Genomic DNA, 19,679 nt, shown 5'->3' with positions numbered 1-19,679 from the left:
AGAACTTTTGTTTAATTTATCAGAACTTTTGTTAAATTTATCAGAACTTTTGTTTAATTTATCAGAACATTTGTTTAATTTATCAAAACTTTGGTTAAAATTAACAAAACTTTTGTTTAATTTATCAGAAATTTTGTTTAATTTATCAGATCTTTTGTTAAATTTATCAGAACTTTTGTTTAATTTATCAAAACTTTGGTTAAAATTATCAAAACTTTTGTTTAATTTATCAGAACTTTTGTTTAATTTATCAGAACTTTTGTTTAATTTATCAGAACTTTTGTTTAATTTATCAGAACTTTCGTTTTATTTATCAGAACTTTTGTTTAATTGATCAGAACTTTAAACTATGATCTGCACATTACATTTCCAATAGAAAAGTATGTTATTTACAGATTCAATAATTAATTGGGTGACACATTTTGAACATAATCAAACATGTTTATTTTGAAGTTGAAAGACGTATTTATTAAAAGCGTTTGTGATAAAAGCATATTTTATCAGATTCAGACGTAGGATCTGAACTCTCATCACGTCAGTAGTAAAAAGTGTATTGTTCATCAAAAGATATAATACAACTACATATCTAAAGATTTATTAATCTATTCACTAACTTTACAACTACAATCTACATATTATCAAGAAATATTCCAAAAACAGTGTTGTTAAATTTCATGTTAATATTTGAATTCCTTTACGGGATATATGGTAACATACAAATTATAAAAAATTAAAACTTAAAAATTGAAGATTAAGATTCAGTTAAAAATGTATATGTGTCTATGTGAACAGGAGTAAAAATGTATATGTGTCTATGTGAACAGGAGTAAAAATGTATATGTGTCTATGGGAACAGGAGTTAAAATGTATATGTGTCTATGTGAACAGGAGTTAAAAAGTAAATGTGTCTATGTGAACAGGAGTTAAAAAGTAAATGTGTCTATGTGAACAGGAGTTAATTTCTAAAAATTTGGCCAAAACTTACTCGCTAAAATACCCAATTCGACGATTTCTGTCAAATTCAGATTAAAACATTATATTGTAAAAAAAAATCAATTACATGTTTAACAATTCTTATTCATTACGGTTTTCTAATCAAACGCATTGAATTTGGAACATATCCTTGAAATCGTATCCTTGGTGTTGAAATGGTAACACCATCATGCATTTCTTCTCTTTGTCTCTCTTCGGACCAACCATTTCATGATTGCAGAAGAACCCGGAGAAAAACGTCCCAGCTTTATCTACTCCGGTCTGCTCATGCATCGTGCTTGAAGATGCCTGGAGGTTGCTCTCAGTAGGGGGTTTAGTCCAGAAGTTTTCAACACCCCCTGGGACATATTTAGGGTTTGGACATACCCAAAACATTTTCGACAATAAGAGTTTGTCTGGTTGGTTTTCAAGAAAAACACCGATTATCTTCTAAATGTTGTCTTTGCTTTAGTTTCGTCAGCTGATTTTATATAGTCAGCTGATTGCAGGATTGTGCAGATTCCAGGGAAAAACAATGGCGGAGAAATCCACGAAGACAAAGTTTAAAAATCTACCAAGAAGTGTCCCGGCCAGAGGTAACATGGGGAAAACGGAAAGTAACGGAGCAAACGGTTTTACACATTTTATAATTGTTAACTTCAGGTTGATATTGTTCTCTCATTCGTTAATTTCCTAAATAAATAAAAATAATGAGAAATCTAGCTTTTGAATCCACAGAGCGATCATTTTTTGATGAAAGAGAAAGACATTTGTAATTAAAAATAGTTTATCATTCTTTTCCTTCTGGGGATAAACATTCCCAGTATATTCCCTTTGTTGTACTATAACAGAATCAGAATATAAGAAAATAAATAGTTTAATTTGGATACACAATACAAACATATTTATCACCATGGCATTCTACAATTTAAATATTCTTTTCAACTAGAAATAGGCAGACATTTTTCAAACCAGGCCTATATAAAGATGAAAGTTAATAGAATCTTCTCGTAATGAACAAAAAAGATACTTGGTAAATGCAAAAATAAACTTAAAACTAACTTGTGAAGATTTATGAAAAAACGACAAACAATTACTTCATAGACTTTTAAAATGTAAAAAAAATACTCATTGATTTTTTAAATGAAAAAAGAGTCTACATACACAATGTAGAAAATTTACTACATTTCAAAACTTACTTAATTGTAGAAGTAGACTTATAAACTATTTAAAAAGAACTTACTTGTAGACTTGAGAAAAAAGTTAACTAGATATTGAAAAATTGAAGACAGTCGAGAAGGAACGATGGTATTGAGAATTAAGTATAATCCTCTAAAACAGAACTTAAACTGAAGTAAATCAAAGTATATCCCAGTTATATAGACCCCCCCCCCTCTCACTATACGTTCCTCCCCCCCTTCCCTCTTGCACCCTAGTATCATGATCATGAGGTGTGTTCATGACAGATCTAGCCTCTAGCATAGTATTTGCTTGTGTTTTGCAAAGAGGGGTGTGGTTATAGTTTTTATTTTTGTGTCAAGCACATTGCAACTTTCCTATTTTTTAGTTTTCAGAGCTGAGTTTTTATCTCTTAAGTATATTTGCTGGGAAACCCTTTTTCCAATTCGTTCGTTTTTTAACTTAACTTTGGTTTCCGTTTGTTACGGAATTTTCCAGAACATGGACATATGTTTATTATATGTTTTTGTCGATTTACACCTTGTTATTCTAACATTCATAAAGCCAAGAATTCCGTTATTTTCAAAATTTTAAAAAATTGAGATTTATAGTTTTGTTTATCACGTGTTGGGTCAATGTTATAATAAGGGGGTACCACAGGGTTCGATACTGTACACCTGCAAAACTGCATGCAGAGAGGGGGGGGGGAAATGAAATGAAGTATCATTCGTTTTCTTTACTTTATAAATAAAAATAACTTTATTTTAACATGTTTTGACTTAGTATGCTACTGCTTTTGGTACGATGCCATCCTCCTAAATAAATAAGTAAATCTAATTCTATCAAATAAAATGGAAATTTCCACGTTGAGAGTCAAAAATAAAACCAAGAATATCAGCAAGATCATAAGTTATTATTTATAATATTATTGTTTGAATACGTCATTATCCAAGGAAATGATTGTTTTAGAAAACAATTATTCAGAGTATTTGAAGATTCACAACAATACCATTTCAACATTTATTCAGGAAATAATGTAATAGACATCATTGATTTTACATCTTAAAATATAATTGAATTCTGTAAATTACGTTCTTTGTCTCTGTTGCATGAAATCACCTATGATAAATTAGAATTTACTAACAAAGAAATATTTTCATAAATGTTTCTAGAACAAAGGTTTAAAATTTAACAGTGAATGGCATGCCCCCATTTAAATGGAATAACGTCTACACTCCTTAATGTCACGAGGAAAATGTGTTTAAATTTAGCCAAATAAAACCTGCAGATGTCAATTTAGTGATAAATTAGGTCGTGTTCTAAGTTTATCTAAAATGTGTCATGTTTCCAATTATGACTGGTTTGCTCAAACCAATCAACATTAAGAAATATTATTTGAAATAGAAACTCCCAAGAACTTTGTTCACACAAAAATTTGTTAAACTCAAGCTTACAACTTTCCCTTGGTTCTATCGAGTTCCCCAATTAAAATCTAAGACAATTAAAGAGGTTCTTGAGTCATAGAAACATACACCTGAACAGAAATTACTTCTTAATAAAAGTAGAATAGAATCCAGTTTATTTACATTCTGTATGAGAGGAATGTAAACACTGTGCAGTACACTAGGATATTTAAAGGTTCCTGTTCTTGATATTTCTTGCGAGTCAATATCTTGTAAATACAAACATAATATAATAATGATAAAAATATACAAATATCTCAAGACTAATCTCTGCTCAGCCTTCCCCCCCCCNAGTAGCTGAACAGTATTCTTCAAATATATCTCAACTATAATTTGAAGAACAATCTTCTTATGTTAATATAGACATTTATGAACAATAATAAAAATAAAAACAAAGAAATAATGGTTTTGCCACAAACTCTGATTTTCTAATTCCTATAACTTTGCAACCCAATTTCCTAGACCTTTGATATTTCAAACTATTAATTCTGTTAGATCAAATAATCTAAGTTTGAAATATCAAAGGTTTACACCATGAGGTTGCAAACATATAGGGGTTAGAAAATACGAGTTAGTGGCAAAAACTCAATTCCTTTGTGAAAGAAACAGGATCTGAACTTCTTGAAATAAGATTTTGGTACAATAAGAACATGATATATGATGAGAAGTTAATTGAATTGTTTACATTTTTTCCAGATGGCAATGCCAAATAAAACTTTTTTTTTATTTGTTTACGCTTTAAAGTCATTTGTATTTTTTTGGAACATTGTCCTTTCAAATTATTTTTTAATAAAAAGAATTTACTCTTGCCGAACTTTTTTGTTGGATTAAAATCAATTTTTTTTGTGGATGTAGAAAATCTTGTACGATTACATGTGTATATTGTATTTATTTAAAAACAGAGTTTCTCAGAGAGGATGAGATGAGATTTTATTATGATTATTTGAAACTCTTATACCTATTTATAGATTTATTTTAAGTTTCAATTTATTCTTTAAAGAGAATGCTTTGGAAGTGAAAAATTACTGTATAGCTATGATGCAGGAAAAATGACCTAATTATTCTGTACAGTCGTCTTTGAAGTTTTATCCTTTGTGGGTAACCCTGCATATGAATCTTAAGTTCCTGGTATTTGTTTGTTTGTTTATTAACAAGACTAAATCTAATTGTCCAAGTTTGTCTAAACTTGAAATTTAATCAGGAATTTAAGAATTAATTTAGAAACCATAATTGTTAATTCCATTGCTACTCTGATTCTACATTTAAATATATTTATTCATTTTAGGCACTATCTATTTTTATTTCTAATGTTTCTAATATTTCTAATGTTTCTAATATTTCTAATGTTTTTAATATTTCTAATGCTACTGTTGTATCTCATGGTTCGCTGTTTCTGGCGGTTCTTCTGTTTCCAATGGTTCTGCTGATTCCGGTGCTTCTACTGTTTCTGAGGTTTCGTGAGATGAGTTAGCTGAGTGTCTATCTTTGTCTATGTTTTTTTCCTTTTTTAACTTTGTTCAAGGTCAGACAGAATATTTGGTTAGCATTGCAAATTTAAAAAAAAAAAATATTCATACTTTTTATATACAGGGTGTCCCACGAAACATGACAACAGCAAGACGTCTTGAAAGTCGTCTTTGATATTTGAATTTAATTGTGACATTTAGTCTTCTATCTACTTTAACATGTATGATTCTTGAATCAATTATCACATAATTCTCCTAGCCCTGGCATTTTTAAAAAGTGGTCTGCGTTTGTTGTGCTTTTAATATAACCGGAGATATAAAGAGTTTGGTTTAGGGTTTCCATTTTTCCGGAAAAAAATTTCCATTTTGAAAATGGAATGATCCGGAAATTTGTTGCGTAAACCGGAATTCCGGGATAATTCCGGTATAAATGGAAACAGGAAATTTTCCGGTTTACGTCACGTAAACCGGAAAAATTTCCGTTTTACGGAATGGAAACCATAAAATTTCCAGTTTCCATTTCGTAAACCGGAAAATTTCCAGTTTCCATTTTGTAAACCGGAAAAATTTCCGGTTTCCATTCCGTAAACCGGAAATTTTTACGGTTTACGTAACGTAAACCGTAAAATTTCCAGTTTCCATTTCGTAAACCGGAAAAATTTCCGGTTTCCATTCCGTGAACCGGAAATTTTTACGGTTTACGTAACGTAAACCGGAAAATTTCCATTTGTAAACCGGAACTTAAAGAATTTTTCTTATTTTAATTAAATTCATATTTACAAAGTTTGAAAATTTGAAGAAAAAAATCTAGGATCATTGCCCTNCCCCCTCGGTTTATCAGTTACATTTCACACTATAGTAACTTTGAATATTGATTATTGAGTATAACTTTTTCTACCGTCTGGCATCCATCCATATATTGTTAGTATTACTAACTGGTGTTGTATTTACATATGTAAGACTTTAATGTAATTCTGGTACCAATTGTTCCGGAAACCGGAAATTTCCAGAACGATTTTATGGAAAATTTCCGGAACAATATTCCAGAACATTCCGGAAATTTCCGGAACGTTCTGGAATTCCGTAACGATCCGTAATTCCGGAACAACGTTCCGGAAATTTCCGTTTTACGAAAAAAAAATCGTTCCAGAAATCGTTCCGGAATTCCGGTTTTCCGGAACCTTTTCCATAATGGAAATGGAAAAAATTTCCGGATCGTTTCCGTACGTAAACTGTAACCCGGAATTCCGGTGGAAACCCTAGTTTGGTACAGATTTCAATTTTGTTAAATAAAAGCAAAATTGTCGAAATCTGAACGAAATTGTTCAAATCTCAGGCAATATTGAAAACACAAAAAAGGCAGACCACATTTTGGAAATGGTAGGTTTAGGGGAATTTTGTGATTATTATCTCTAGAAATTTACTTCTAAAATTAGGTTGACAAATAAATGCATCAAATTATATCAAAAATCAAGACGATGTTCAAGTCGTCTTGCATACTGTCATGTTTCGTGGGACACCCTGTATCTCGTTTATTTCCAAAGATAATTAAAGTTTATTTAAAGTGACTACTTTGAATTAAAAATCTTAAATCCAGGAAGAACATTAGAAAGACTCCATGATAAATGAGAATGACTGAGAACCGAAAACTTAAAGTCATTGTTTAAAAAAATGTTTCTCAACTAAAATAAGTTTTTAAATTAGATTATTAAAACTTTATTACACATTCTTAATAATGTTGGTATATCAAGACAGTCAATTCTTGTACTCCTCTTTTGGTTGTGCACTCTCACCTAGAGTTGTGTATTCATCAACCTTCACAATTTACTCACAAGTAGACTAATCATTCTGACAGTTGGCAATAGCATGGTCACAGACCTGAAAAAATTAAAAATAGTGTTGTTCAAAGGAGATTTTTTTCAAAAATAAGTAATTTCGTATAGCTTTGGTGACTTTCTATCTCCCTAAATTAGTATAAGATTTGAGTCAGGATGAGGCACACAATTTTCAAACGAACACATCTGTTTTTTTTATGTTTATGTTTATGTTTATATTTATGTTTATGTTTATATTTGTGGATTCTCATAATTTAAAAAAAAATTGTCTCCAACAATTATTGATTTTGTGAAATTTTGAAAATCCAAGAAAAATTGTAAATCCGCAAAAATATTTATTATTGTTTTATGGAAAAGAAAATGCTAAAATATTGAGCAACAATTATAAGTTGAAATAGAAGATGAGCACAAAGTGTCCATAGTAGCATAGTTATGAATAAAAGTCCTTTCTGATATTACCATTACCTGAGCTTCTCGGCACTTTCACTTTTAGCAAACGAGGGGTGAACACATTGATTTTCAGTGCAGGCGCAGGGAGCATTTCCAGTGCATTTTCCTACAGGTATAAAACTATTCTTTTGGGTGTATCCAATAAACGTCGAAACACCTCAAACCATTGGGCCCATATTGGTTGTGTTTCGGAAATCCACCAAATAAGCCAGAAAAACAAGCAAAAATCTAATTTATTTGAGAACAAAGAAGACATGGTCACTTTAAAATCAACAGTTTGTAGCAAAAACGATTTTTAAAAAAGTGGGGTGCGAAGCCCCCAACAAGCATAGTTTTTTTTTAAACGGAAAGAATCAACAACAAAAAGCTACTTGATGAGTATATTTAATGACCCTGTCAATTAAACCATCCTTTAGCGAAAAATATTGAAAAAAGTGCCAATGTGGGAATATTGAAAAATATTAAAAAAAGTGCCAATGTGGGAATCCCTAATTTTGGAAAATAAAATTGCAGACACACCTTTCTCAACACAGTTGGAAATTTCATCACATTGTTTGGGACGAAGAACATAAGTACAAAGATTTTCTTCACACCTAGCAAAGAAAACATGATTAATGCAAGCTGTACTGTGATCTTGCTAGGCTATATTTGTTGTATAATACGTGCTGTGTAGACTCTACACTGGGTAGTCCAGACTGAACAGTAGGACTGAATGCATTTACAGTACAAAGACTTGGATCATGCAATTTTTTGATCAAATTTAGGTTTCAAGGGTACTGTTATGAGTCGGGAATTGCCAAATAGATGCTAGTACAATAGATGGCAACGTAGAATTTGAACACTCTCAGTACGGTACAAAATTATTTAAAATAGTGATAATTTTAGAATATTCAGTGCTTATCTTACAGTAAAATTAATGCAATTTTACGTGTTTTTTTATTTTCTGTTTTAAAATTTTTTACTTTATCTAGAAAGACATGTCAACTAATGTCAGAAAATTTCGTTTTCCTTGTTCTATTTGACACTTGTGACGTCAAACATAATTGGTCCATTTCTCTGTTGCCACCTGGTGTACCTGATAATATATTTGGGTTTTGATATTTTGAAATTAAGCTTACCGCTACCCTTTAAGTACAACTTGGAACGTAAAATGACGATCTTATATATAATCTTTGAATGGTATATAAAATGATTTGGCAAAGAAAATAACAAACTTACCATTGCTTATATTCTAAAAAATCAAATAAACTTACCTGCACTCACTGCCAATACTCCTGGCACATGGGAAATCACCGTTTACACAGTCTTCAACAGTGTTACAGTCGTGCTCACATAGATTTCCTGAAAAACAACAAAAGCAATAAAATTAGAAATTAAATTTTTTAAAGCAACATTTTCAAATAATTTTAGGAAAATTAGGATGTTTATCTTCTGTAGATTGATCTTTTATTTACCTCTGCAAGTACATTTTGTTTCTGAGCACTTTTTCATGGCAGCACATGCAGTACTGTTATTGTCATGGCACTCCCATTTTTCCTAAAATTATTCACCTTTATGTAGAGATATCAGATTTCAAAAACAAAAACACGGATATCTAATTCATACTTCAACAGACAACCCAGTAGAAAATGTCACTTTTTTTTACAAAAAATCACTTTTTTTCTTTTAAAATTTTGAATTTTTTCTTCAAACTAATGGCACTTTACAAACCTTAGGATCGGATACACATGTTCCATCATTGCAGAAACAAGTTTCAGGAGTCTTGCTGAATAATAATTATGAAATTATACTTGACAACCAATTATGTATAATATAATGTCAGATTCAGGAGTCCTGTTGAATAATAAGGCTATTATGAAATCATACTTGACAACCAACTATGTATATAATATAATGTCAGATTCAGGAGTCCTGCTGAATAATAGGGCTATTATGAAATCATACTTGACAACCAATTATGTATATAATATAATGTCAGATTCAGGAGTCCTGCTGAATAATAGGGCTATTATGAAATCATACTTGACAACCATTTATGTATATAATATAATGTCAGATTCAGGAGTCTTGCTGAATAATAGGGCTATTATGAAATCATACTTGACAACCAATTATGTATAAAATAATGTCAGATTCAGGAGTCCTGCCGAATAATAGGGCTATTATGAAATCATACTTGACAACCAATTATGTATAATATAATGTCAGATTCAGGAGTCCTGCTGAATAATAGGGCTATTATGAAATCATACTTGACACCCAATCATGTATAATATAATGTCAGATTCAGGAGTCCTGCTGAATAATAGGGCTATTATGAATTCATACTTGACACCCAATCATGTATAATATAATGTCCGATTCAGGAGTCCTGCTGAATAATAGGGCTATTATGAAATCATACTTGACAACCAAAATATAATGTCAGATTCAGGAGTCCTGCTGAATAATAGGGCTTTTATGAAATCATACTTGACAACCAATCATGTATAATATAAAGTCAGATTGGATTACCTGCATTTACAGTCTGTAAAGACCTTACACTCTGGAGTATAGTTCCCTGTAAAGGGATGACCAGTAACTATACAGGACCCAAACCTACAGATACAACCTGCATCCTGAAATGTATTATGGGTGAAAGATATTGACACCTTGGAGCTAGAGATGGGCATAGTTTTCCTTAACGGACAAAATTTGGAGAAAGAACTAAATTTTTTGTGAACAATGGTGTTGTTCAGTAAGAAGGAGATGAACAAAGGACAAACGACTTTGATCGTTCAGAAAAATGAAAATACTATAGTTTTTTTAAATAAACACAAAAATATGATAATTTTTTAATGAAAAACCATTTTTTGGAACAAAAATTTGAATAAAAACTATGATTTTATTGAATCAACGGTTTTAATGAAGCATCATTTGGTGAGAAAACGAACAAAATAGATAAAAAATTAATGATAACTTTTAGAACAACGAACTGCATTTTTAAGAACAGTTGGAAAAAACGAACAAAGAAACAATCAACGAACAAATGAAAAAAGTTGAACTCGCCCATCTCTACTTGAAGCGATAAATTGTGTTTCTCAAGTTCTTTCTGGTTTATATCTAAAGTGGTAACCAGCAAAATTGTAGAATAAGAAGACGACATTAAAGCAATACTGAAATGCAATTGATGTTATAACAAAGCATATAGCTTTACTGGTAAGTCATTTAATCACTTATTAAATGAAATGGGTCTGCATACACTGCACATTTTATGTGCCTTATGTTCATTAAACTTTCAAAAGTCTTTTGACATTTGACCCGTGATGACGTCACAAAACAAATTTGCGGCATGCATTTACCCCTAAGCCGTCCGACCCTCACCCGTTGGCCTTCAGGTAAAATTTTTCAATTTGTATATGCTAATTTTAGACGAATGCAGCATTAATTTAAATTTATAAAGACATCATGTTATTTTTTATATATTATACTTATTCATGATATTTTTTGTTGTAACAGTAACACCAAATAAAAATCATTGCTAAATCTAAAAAAGGGTTTATTTACTATCAAATCAATAAAAAAATTCATATTTTAAAATTATGAAATTTCAATTAAAACCAGTAGTGCCTGACTGACGCGCCTAAAAGAAAAAAATTCAAACTTAAAATAATTGCCTTTACAAATTAAGACATTTTGTTGGAAGGCCAACACAGGTGTGGGTCAGACGGCATAGGGGAAGGGCATGCCACTAACCCGTTTAGTGACGTCATCTGCGGGTGGGATGTCAAATGGGTAAGGGTCGCCTTTCCCCCCTCGTTTGACTCCGTTTAAAATAAGAAAGTATTTCAAGTTCCTTCAATCATGAATACACTTAATAACCTAAAAATGTTCAAAGACAATACACATTTTCACTTGTACATAAGATGCAAAACTGAATTTGCAATGATCAGGGGCAAACATTAAAATTCAAAGAGAGCAGAAATAAATAACGCTTGAAGCCACCTTGAGTTCCCTCACTGAGAAAGCTAAAAGCTAGACAACTTTGGTCAGCCTTTTGGACAGCTTTTTGGACAGCCTTTTGGACAGCCTTTTGGACAGCTTATTGGACAGCTTTTTGGACAGCCTGTTAGAAAGCCTTTTGGACACCCTGTAAGAAAGCCTTTTGGACAGCCTGTTGGAAAGCCTTGACTTTAAAGTGCCGCAACGGCTTTGGTTATACTTCACCAAATTACTTCAAATTTTTTGTAGGCATAGGCATATCAATTTTAAAAATGAAAGGCGCTTGCTTCTAGCGTAAATGTAGAAGGAGTAATTGCATAGTAGTTGGCAAAATACTTGACCTGGATCGTCTTGCATTCCTTTGTTTTATAACAGTTCTTAGAAAACTCACAATCACTGCAGAATACAGACACAATGCTCAGAACACAAACAAATAATAATAATAACAACATTTTAATCTAGAATTATTATTTTTGAAAGCTCCTTTTTCAATTAAAATCGGGAACACTGAGTCAGTTAAAACATTACAAAAATTTGTACTTAAATATTTAAGCAAGGTTTCTAAAATTTTCAAAATTTTACTTAAAAACTAGATTTTACTTGATTAAAAAACAAAATTGGAAAAAATATTCTGTACAATCTACCAAATGACGTCATTTTCTTTGTTACCAAGAAAATATTTAGAAGAACTTATTTGTCTGTGTTATTACATAGTAGTTCAATTTGTGAATGTAGATTTCATAAAACTTGAAACTTGATTCCATAATTGAAAAATAATGTTGCATCCTCAACTAAACTTTCCATGTGTACTGCAGTGATTTCCAGTACACTGACCGCATCAACAACGAACTTAAGTGGAGAGGGATTGTACTGTACAGCAAAACTGATTAATGTAAAATAATTACTGTAATTTTACTTTGAATATAAATTGCAATAAAATCTTGTTAGTCCAGACTGGACAGTACGACTGAATGCGTTTATAGTACATTTTGTACCGGCTCGGATTATGCAACTTTTAGAGTGGGGTGATATGGCCATGTTGGACCTCACATGATGGCCCCAAGGGTTGCAATTGGTTTTTAACTAGTCCCTATAGTTACTCCTGTTATTATCTTTGTTTCCGTTCCTAGTTCCTCCTGTTATTATCCTTGGTTCCCTCCCTAGTTACTCCTGTTATTATCCTTGGTTTCCTCCCTAGTTCCTCCTGTTATTGCTTAAATCACGTAACACTGCTTACAATTACAAGTGGAACCAACCATGTTTGAGCCGCGACTCAAATTCTTTAAATTCGCCTCTTGATGTGTCTTAAACATCCGGAGATTTTACCAATAAGAGGTCTGAGGCCGAATTAAAAGAATTTGAGCTGCGGCTTAACTTTGAAACGCGGCTCAAGTATGGTAGTTAGACTAAGTATGCAGTGTTGTGGACAAATTCTTTAGGATTTATTAAAATCGGACACTGAAGACATATCAACCAATCAGAATGCAGAGTCCGAATTTAAGTCAATATCCTGGACTGAACTTATGGTTTGGGGGTCTGAGTCCGAATTTAATTAATTTGAGCCGCGTCTGAAATCCGCTAAAAACCAGTTTCAATTGAGCACCGGGTTAAATCTTGAAATATTGCAATACAATTTAAAGTGGAACTAACCATATTTGAGCCACCGTTCAAATTCTTTAAATTCGGCCTCAGGATATATTTTCCTCAAATGTAGACCGTCTCTGATTTGTCGGGCGAAACCAGTATTTATGATTATCCCGATCAAAGCTGAGGTCGAATTTTAAGAATTTGAGCCGCAGCTTAAATTTAAAACGCGGCTCAAATATGGTTGGTTCCACTTAAAATTGTATTCAATGTTTCAAGATTTAAGCCGGCGCTCAATTGAAACCGGTTTCTGGCGGATTTAAAACGCGGCTCAAATTCATTAAATGCGGACTCAGACCTCTAAATTATAACTGAGTCTAGGATATTGACTCAAAGGGAATGTAAGCGTAATTTCAAGTGACCCTCCATGGACAGATGACAATGCCCGATTTACAAATGGAGAAAGTTAAGCACTTTTCGAGCCAGGAAAACGACGATATCTTCCACATTTTTGATCAGATTAAGGTATCAAGGGTACCGTTGTAAATCGGGAATTGCAATCTTTGCAGGAGGGTTCACTTAAAATACGATTACAGTCCCTTTAAGCTTAGTAACTCTTTTCCCATTAAAAGTTCCAGTTTCTCAAGTAGTATTGATATAGTTAATAGGATAGTACGAAGACTTGGTTGAGTGCCCTGGACTATATAAAGTTTATCGAAGTTAAATCCAAATTGAATTCCACTATTCAACAGAAAATTGCTAGATCTGAAGGACTTGGTTTCAAACTTTAATAGTTTAAATATCTCCAATATATTTCAGATAATATTTTCTATGAAAATATATTGGTTTGAAGATAAACTGATTCAAATACCTATTTTAGTTCTAGATAAACATGGTAGCCCACAAAGTATTAACGATTCTGAGCTGGGAACTTTAGAATGGATAACCTTTAATCCCAACTACTTAATCCGAATATCCACTGTGGAAACCTTTAATTTTATTCCTCAATACACTCTTTTTCTCTCTCTTTGGATATCCGCACATTGTTTTCTACAATGAGAGTGCAGGAATATAGTTCGTAAATTGTATTGACCGATGACAGCCTTAAATATAATTTCTATCCCATGAGAGAAATCCTCAATTTCTAACAAATAAAGAATTTCTTGTCGGCCATTTTGTAAATTAATTGGCGAATTTAGCCAATTTTAACTAATGTATTAATGAATAAATGGGTGAGAAATTAAGTGAAGGCCTTTCCGACCAAGAAAGCGAATCTGGTGTTCCTGGAATCAAATTTGTTGATCTAAATATTTAACCTCGAGTCAAACATAATCTCAAGATTAACGTTAGTCTCGAGATTAGCAAAAAGAGAAGATTAAGCTTTAATCCTGATATCCACAATTCTAAAGTTTCCAGCTCTGTTAAGTTAAGGATTCTAACTTCAATAAAATTTGTTATGATTTAATTATTTTACACAAAAAATAAGAGTTGCGGGGAAAAATAAATACAAGGAAACAGACAGTAAAATCTCTGATGCCTTATCCTTTGTGTGTAACCATATATGTTGTAACGTTCGTTAGCTTTAACACTATTTCGCTTGTAAACTCAACCCTATTTTCTCACAAGGATTTAAAAAAAAGTTCCTTATATTTTGGCAAAATTTGGCATTAGTAAAATGATTTCGTTCTAAATTTTATATACAAACTTATATCTACCATAGTTGCTTATTTGTCTCAATATACTCAGGGGTCCATGAAACACTATCTTCTATTAGACTTTTAGATTTTAAAATATTATAGTCCAATTTTGTAGGACATCAATTCCACTATTAAAACAAAAACTATTTTAACCTAATGGTATATTTTATTTTGGTATATACAATTCTTAAATTATAAACAACCCTATATAAACAATTGTTGAATTATGAACAACCCTAACTAAACAGTTCTTGATTCATGAACAACCCTATACAATTTTTGAATTATGAACAACCATATTTAAAAAACTCTTAAATTATGAACAACCCGATCTAAACAATTCTTGAGTGATGAACAACCCTATCTAAATAATTGTGGAATTATGAACAACCCTATCTAAACAATTCTAGAATTATCTAAAGAATTCTTGAATTATGAACAACCCTATCTAAACAATTCTTGAATTGTGAACAACCCTATTTAAACAATTTTTGAATATTGAACAACCCTAGTCCTAGATAAACAATTCTTGAATTATGAACAAACCTAACTAAACAATTCTTGATTCATGAACAACCCTATCTTAACAATTCTTAAATTATGAACAACCCTATCTGAACAATTCTTGCATTATGAACAACCCTATCTAAACAAAGAAGGAATCAAGAGAAAACCATCATAAAAGTTTGGAACAGGTCGGGGAGAGAAATTTCGGGGGTGGGGAATTCTTCGTTTTCCCCAAAGACAGTTTTCAGAGAATTGGATTTTCAAAAGGCGATATTTTTGAATATTTTATCAATATCATAATATTTGATTATTTTATATTATAATATTCTTGCGATATTAAAATATTTACATGATCGAATCTGTAATAATTTAGTTAGAAGGGTTTGCTGAGGTTTTTTTAAAGTTTCCCAAAGCTGGCAGGGTTCTCATAGGTTGTTAAAAAAGTGCAAACTTTGCTAAAGAAAAATATCTTTAAGCACAGTCTGTTCGTGTAGATTGGTGGTGTCTAGCTGTTACCCCCCTTTCTTTACTCTTTCCTTTCTTTTATTTTTATTTTTTCATATTTCATCACATTATATAGAAAATGTCCTGGTAGTATCCCTGGGAAATGTCCTGGTAGTATCCCTGGGAAATGTCCTGGTGGTATCCCCTGGGAAATGTCCTGATGGTATCCTTGGAAATATCCTGGTGGTATCCCTGGGAAATGTCCTGATGGTATCCCTGGAAAATGTCCTGGTGGTATCCCTGGGAAATGTTCTGGTGATATCCCTGGGAAATTTCCTGGTGGTATCCCTGGGAAATATCCTGATGGTATCCATATGAAATGTCCTGGTGGTATCCCTGGGAAATGTCCTGGTGGTATCCCTGGGAAATGTCCTGGTGGTATCCCTGGGAAATGTTCTGGTGATATCCCTGGGAAATGTCCTGGTGGTATCCCTGGGAAATGTCCTGGTGGTATCCCTGGGAAATGTCCTGGTGATATCCCTGGGAAATGTCCTGGTGGTATCCCTGGGAAATGTCCTGGTGGTATCCCGTGTGAAATTTTATGATGATACCCTGCATAAATATAGTGTATATAAAGTAGTATAGAGCAGACCACAGAGTACAAATATAAACAGAGAGGTTTGACTTCGAAAAGTTTTGACTACAAGTTTGTGTGCAAATGCCTATTTCACATTAAATCGTGATTTGTATTGGCCTAATTCATTTAAAGAATTGTTCATCCTGCTTTTAAAGAGAAAAAAGTGAGTGTAGTGTACCATAATGTGTACGCTTTGTTGATATTCTTGGAGATGTCCTATCTATGAAATGTCCTATCTATTAACTGTCCTTCTATATCTATGATTTTGTTATCTATGAAATATCCATCTATGAACTGTCTGTCTATGAAATGTCTCTCATTTCCCCTCTATATTATGTCTCTACTCTATGGAAAGGATTCATATCAGACAAAGTATACAGATAAATATATCATAAAAAGACAAACAGACAAATAGACAGACATAAAGATTAAGATAGGAAACTTAGAAAGTCAATATTTGGTAGGATTAACTAAAGAATATTACAAGAGAGATGAAATTCCGATTTTTTTATTTCAAAATTCTCTTTTTTTATTCCTCTTATATCTTATGTTCCGTTACTGAATGAAAAAACTTCATTGATGAGAATTGGTAGGAAGACAAATGTTCAAGATTGTCTCGACTTAAACCCTATAAAGGCTGGGAAGTGTGAATCTATGTATAGCTTGGGGGGGGGGCTTTTGGCGCCCCCCCCCCTAGAAAAAGACCTTAGAGCTCAAAGAAAAAAAATTAGACCGATAACTTTAACAGTTTGGGTGCTAGGGAGGGGGGAAAAAATGCCTAAAAAAGGGTAAAGAAATGAGAAAAAATAAATTTTGTTTTGAACATATATCAAAGTGGAACACATAATTCTATATGCATTTTTCAGGGCTTTTCAAAAATATATTTTTTAGATCTGTAACTTTAGTCACAAAAAAGTTATGGACTATTTTATATTTGTTTCACAGACCGGACTTTTTTTCCGTCCTGTGGCTGTACCCTACCCTATAAATTAAAAAAAATATTTTTTAACAAAATATACTTTAAATTATTTTCATTAAAAGTCACAAAATTTCACGGTGATAGTGTCAAAAATGAGAGTACTAGGACAAAAAACTACAGGTACAGCCTGTTTAGGGTTAAAATGTAAAAACCTTTTGACGTTTGATTTGGCCTCACAAACTCACTTATACTCTTGTTGCAGTCTAATACATGTACATTGTAGAACTATACTCTTGTTGCAGTCTAATACATGTACATTGTAGAACTATACTCTTGTTGCAGTCTAATACATGTACATTGTAGAACTATACTCTTGTTGCAGTCTAATACATGTACATTGTAGAACTATACTCTTGTTGCAGTCTAATACATGTACATTGTAGAACTATACTCTTGTTGCAGTCTAATACATGTACATTGTAGAACTATACTCTTGTTGCAGTCTAATACATGTACATTGTAGAACTATACTCTTGTTGCAGTCTAATACATGTACATTGTAGAACTATACTCTTGTTGCAGTCTAATACATGTACATTGTAGAACTATACTCTTGTTGCAGTCTAATACATGTACATTGTAGAACTATACNACCCGCTCGCATTTCCAACTTCTCTTCAACGAATTACCTTTCTAAAAATCCAATAAAAGTAACAAAAAAAGCTGTAAATGTTGAAAATATCAATTCTTTCGTGTGAATTGAGCTCTTAACTTTTTTTAAATTATTTTTTTCTAAAGGTTTCTAAAAGTTTTCTGTTTTCGAGATCAAAGGGGAAGACATGGGGAAGACTAAGACAGTAGCCAATGTATTCCATGACCTTTCTCGATCATACATTTTTTTATAGCTTTTGCATTTGCTAAAATTCTAGCAATTTTTTTTCATATTAAAATCTTTAAAAAATATTTTATTATCTAAAATTAAATAAAATTGTTTGATTCTGTTAATCAATGTTTTAGACGTTTGTATGTTTAAAAGGTGTTTGTATGTTTAAAAGGTGTATGTATGTTTAAAAGGTGTCTGCATGTCTAAAAGGTGTCTGTATGTTTAAAAGGTGTATGTATGTTTACAAGGTGTCTGCATGTTTAAAAGGTGTATGTATGTTTAAAAGGTGTCTGTATGTTTAAAAGGTGTCTGTATGTTTAAAAGGTGTCTGTATGTTTAAAAGGTGTATGTATGTTTAAAAGGTGTCTGTATGCTTAAGAGGTGTCTGTGTGTCCCCACTATAGGCTCATAAAATATTCATCCTTTATGATAGGGATAAAATAAGATAAGATCAGATTAGATAGATAGATAGAAAGATATAGAAGTATGTATATGAAACGGTAGACTAGACATTTCCGAAAGAAAAAAACGTCCTGTAGTCTCATATCTAAAGCTACAAATTACTCAAATGTCTTTAATAAAAAATCTTGAAGAATTCTTTAAATAATTAGTTACTTAGTTGTCAGATAAAGATCGGCGCCATTTTTGTTAATCAATGAAATTTTTTAAGAACGGACAAAATGTTTTGTAAACGATGGTGTCACAGAAAAATAAGTAGACACGACTTGAATTGTTTTTTTGAGCAAACAAAAAACGAAAGATTTTTATCATTTGAACAATCCTGATTTTTACAGAATAAAGAAAATATCCAAAAGATTTTGAAATAACAATCTTTCTTTTACTGAACGAATGATTTGTTAACCATCTTTAAAAACGATAGATTTTACTGAACGAACAATTTTTTTAACAAACTTTAGAAAAACGATAGATTTTTATTAAAAGACCGATTTACTGAAGAAACGATTTTACGGAATAAACGATTTTACTGAACAGTGAGAAAACGAACGAAATAGATGAAAAATTTACGATAATTTTAAGAACTAACGAAATCAACTTGTTTAAACGAATGAAAAAAAACGAAATGAGCCGTTCACAAACGATGAGCAAGCATAACTTTAAAAAGCTAAAAGATGGCCACAATGGTTCTCTTAACATTTGTTTGATCAATTATAAATTAGAAATCAATTTTTATAATTTAAAAAACTTTCAACTGTCGTTTCTCTAAGAAAAAGACTCGTAGGAAAATTTTCTGAAATTAGCACTCTTTAACTTAGAAAAATTAAAATTTCTTCCACACTATTGATCAGATAAAGGTTTCAAGGGTACGGTTGTGAATCGGACATTGCCATCTTTGCATGGAGGGTCACTTAAAAATTAACACATTTAGTCACTTTAAAAGCTACAATAATCAGATAGATGGGCGCGAAGGGCTCTATAAGCCTGGTATAACTCTGTGGAGTATAAGAGGAGTATAAGAGGAGTATAAGAGAGTTTAACAGGAGTATAAGAGGAGTATAAGAGGAGTATAAGGTAGGTTAGGATATTTTATTTTACTCCAAATTGGTAAAGTTTGTAAAACTACGCTGAATATAGACGAGTGTGATCAATCTAGGAAGAGGGGTAGGGATTATATAGGGGGGGTTTACACGGGAGGGGGGGTCG

At 31.9% G+C, this 19,679-nt stretch overlaps 1 protein-coding gene and 1 long non-coding RNA gene across 2 annotated transcripts; both read right to left on the bottom strand.

Annotated features, from left to right (window-relative positions):
- Positions 1–1,020: 1,020 nt before the first annotated feature.
- Positions 1,021–2,323, bottom strand: LOC111707672 (uncharacterized). The gene is made up of 2 exons (XR_002766496.1): positions 2,216–2,323; positions 1,021–1,665 (listed from the first exon to the last, which is right to left on the bottom strand). It is a non-coding gene; the product is annotated as an uncharacterized LOC111707672 (long non-coding RNA).
- Positions 2,324–6,780: 4,457 nt separating this feature from the next.
- LOC111707673 (low-density lipoprotein receptor 1) lies at positions 6,781–11,831 on the bottom strand. Its single transcript, XM_023480815.1, has 8 exons — positions 11,688–11,831; positions 9,880–9,983; positions 9,076–9,130; positions 8,820–8,901; positions 8,619–8,706; positions 7,885–7,958; positions 7,381–7,471; positions 6,781–6,958 (listed from the first exon to the last, which is right to left on the bottom strand). The coding sequence occupies exons 1-8, from the start codon at positions 11,796–11,798 to the stop codon at positions 6,898–6,900; spliced, it is 666 nt and encodes a 221-aa protein (XP_023336583.1). The 5' UTR covers positions 11,799–11,831; the 3' UTR covers positions 6,781–6,897.
- Positions 11,832–19,679: the final 7,848 nt, after the last annotated feature.

The sequence above is a fragment of the Eurytemora carolleeae genome, unplaced genomic scaffold, assembly GCF_000591075.1.
Source record: "Eurytemora carolleeae unplaced genomic scaffold, Eaff_2.0 scaffold732, whole genome shotgun sequence".
Taxonomy (NCBI): Eukaryota; Metazoa; Arthropoda; class Copepoda; order Calanoida; family Temoridae; genus Eurytemora; species Eurytemora carolleeae.
Note: the sequence above shows the minus strand (reverse complement) of the source record. Positions and strands in the feature narration are given on the sequence as shown.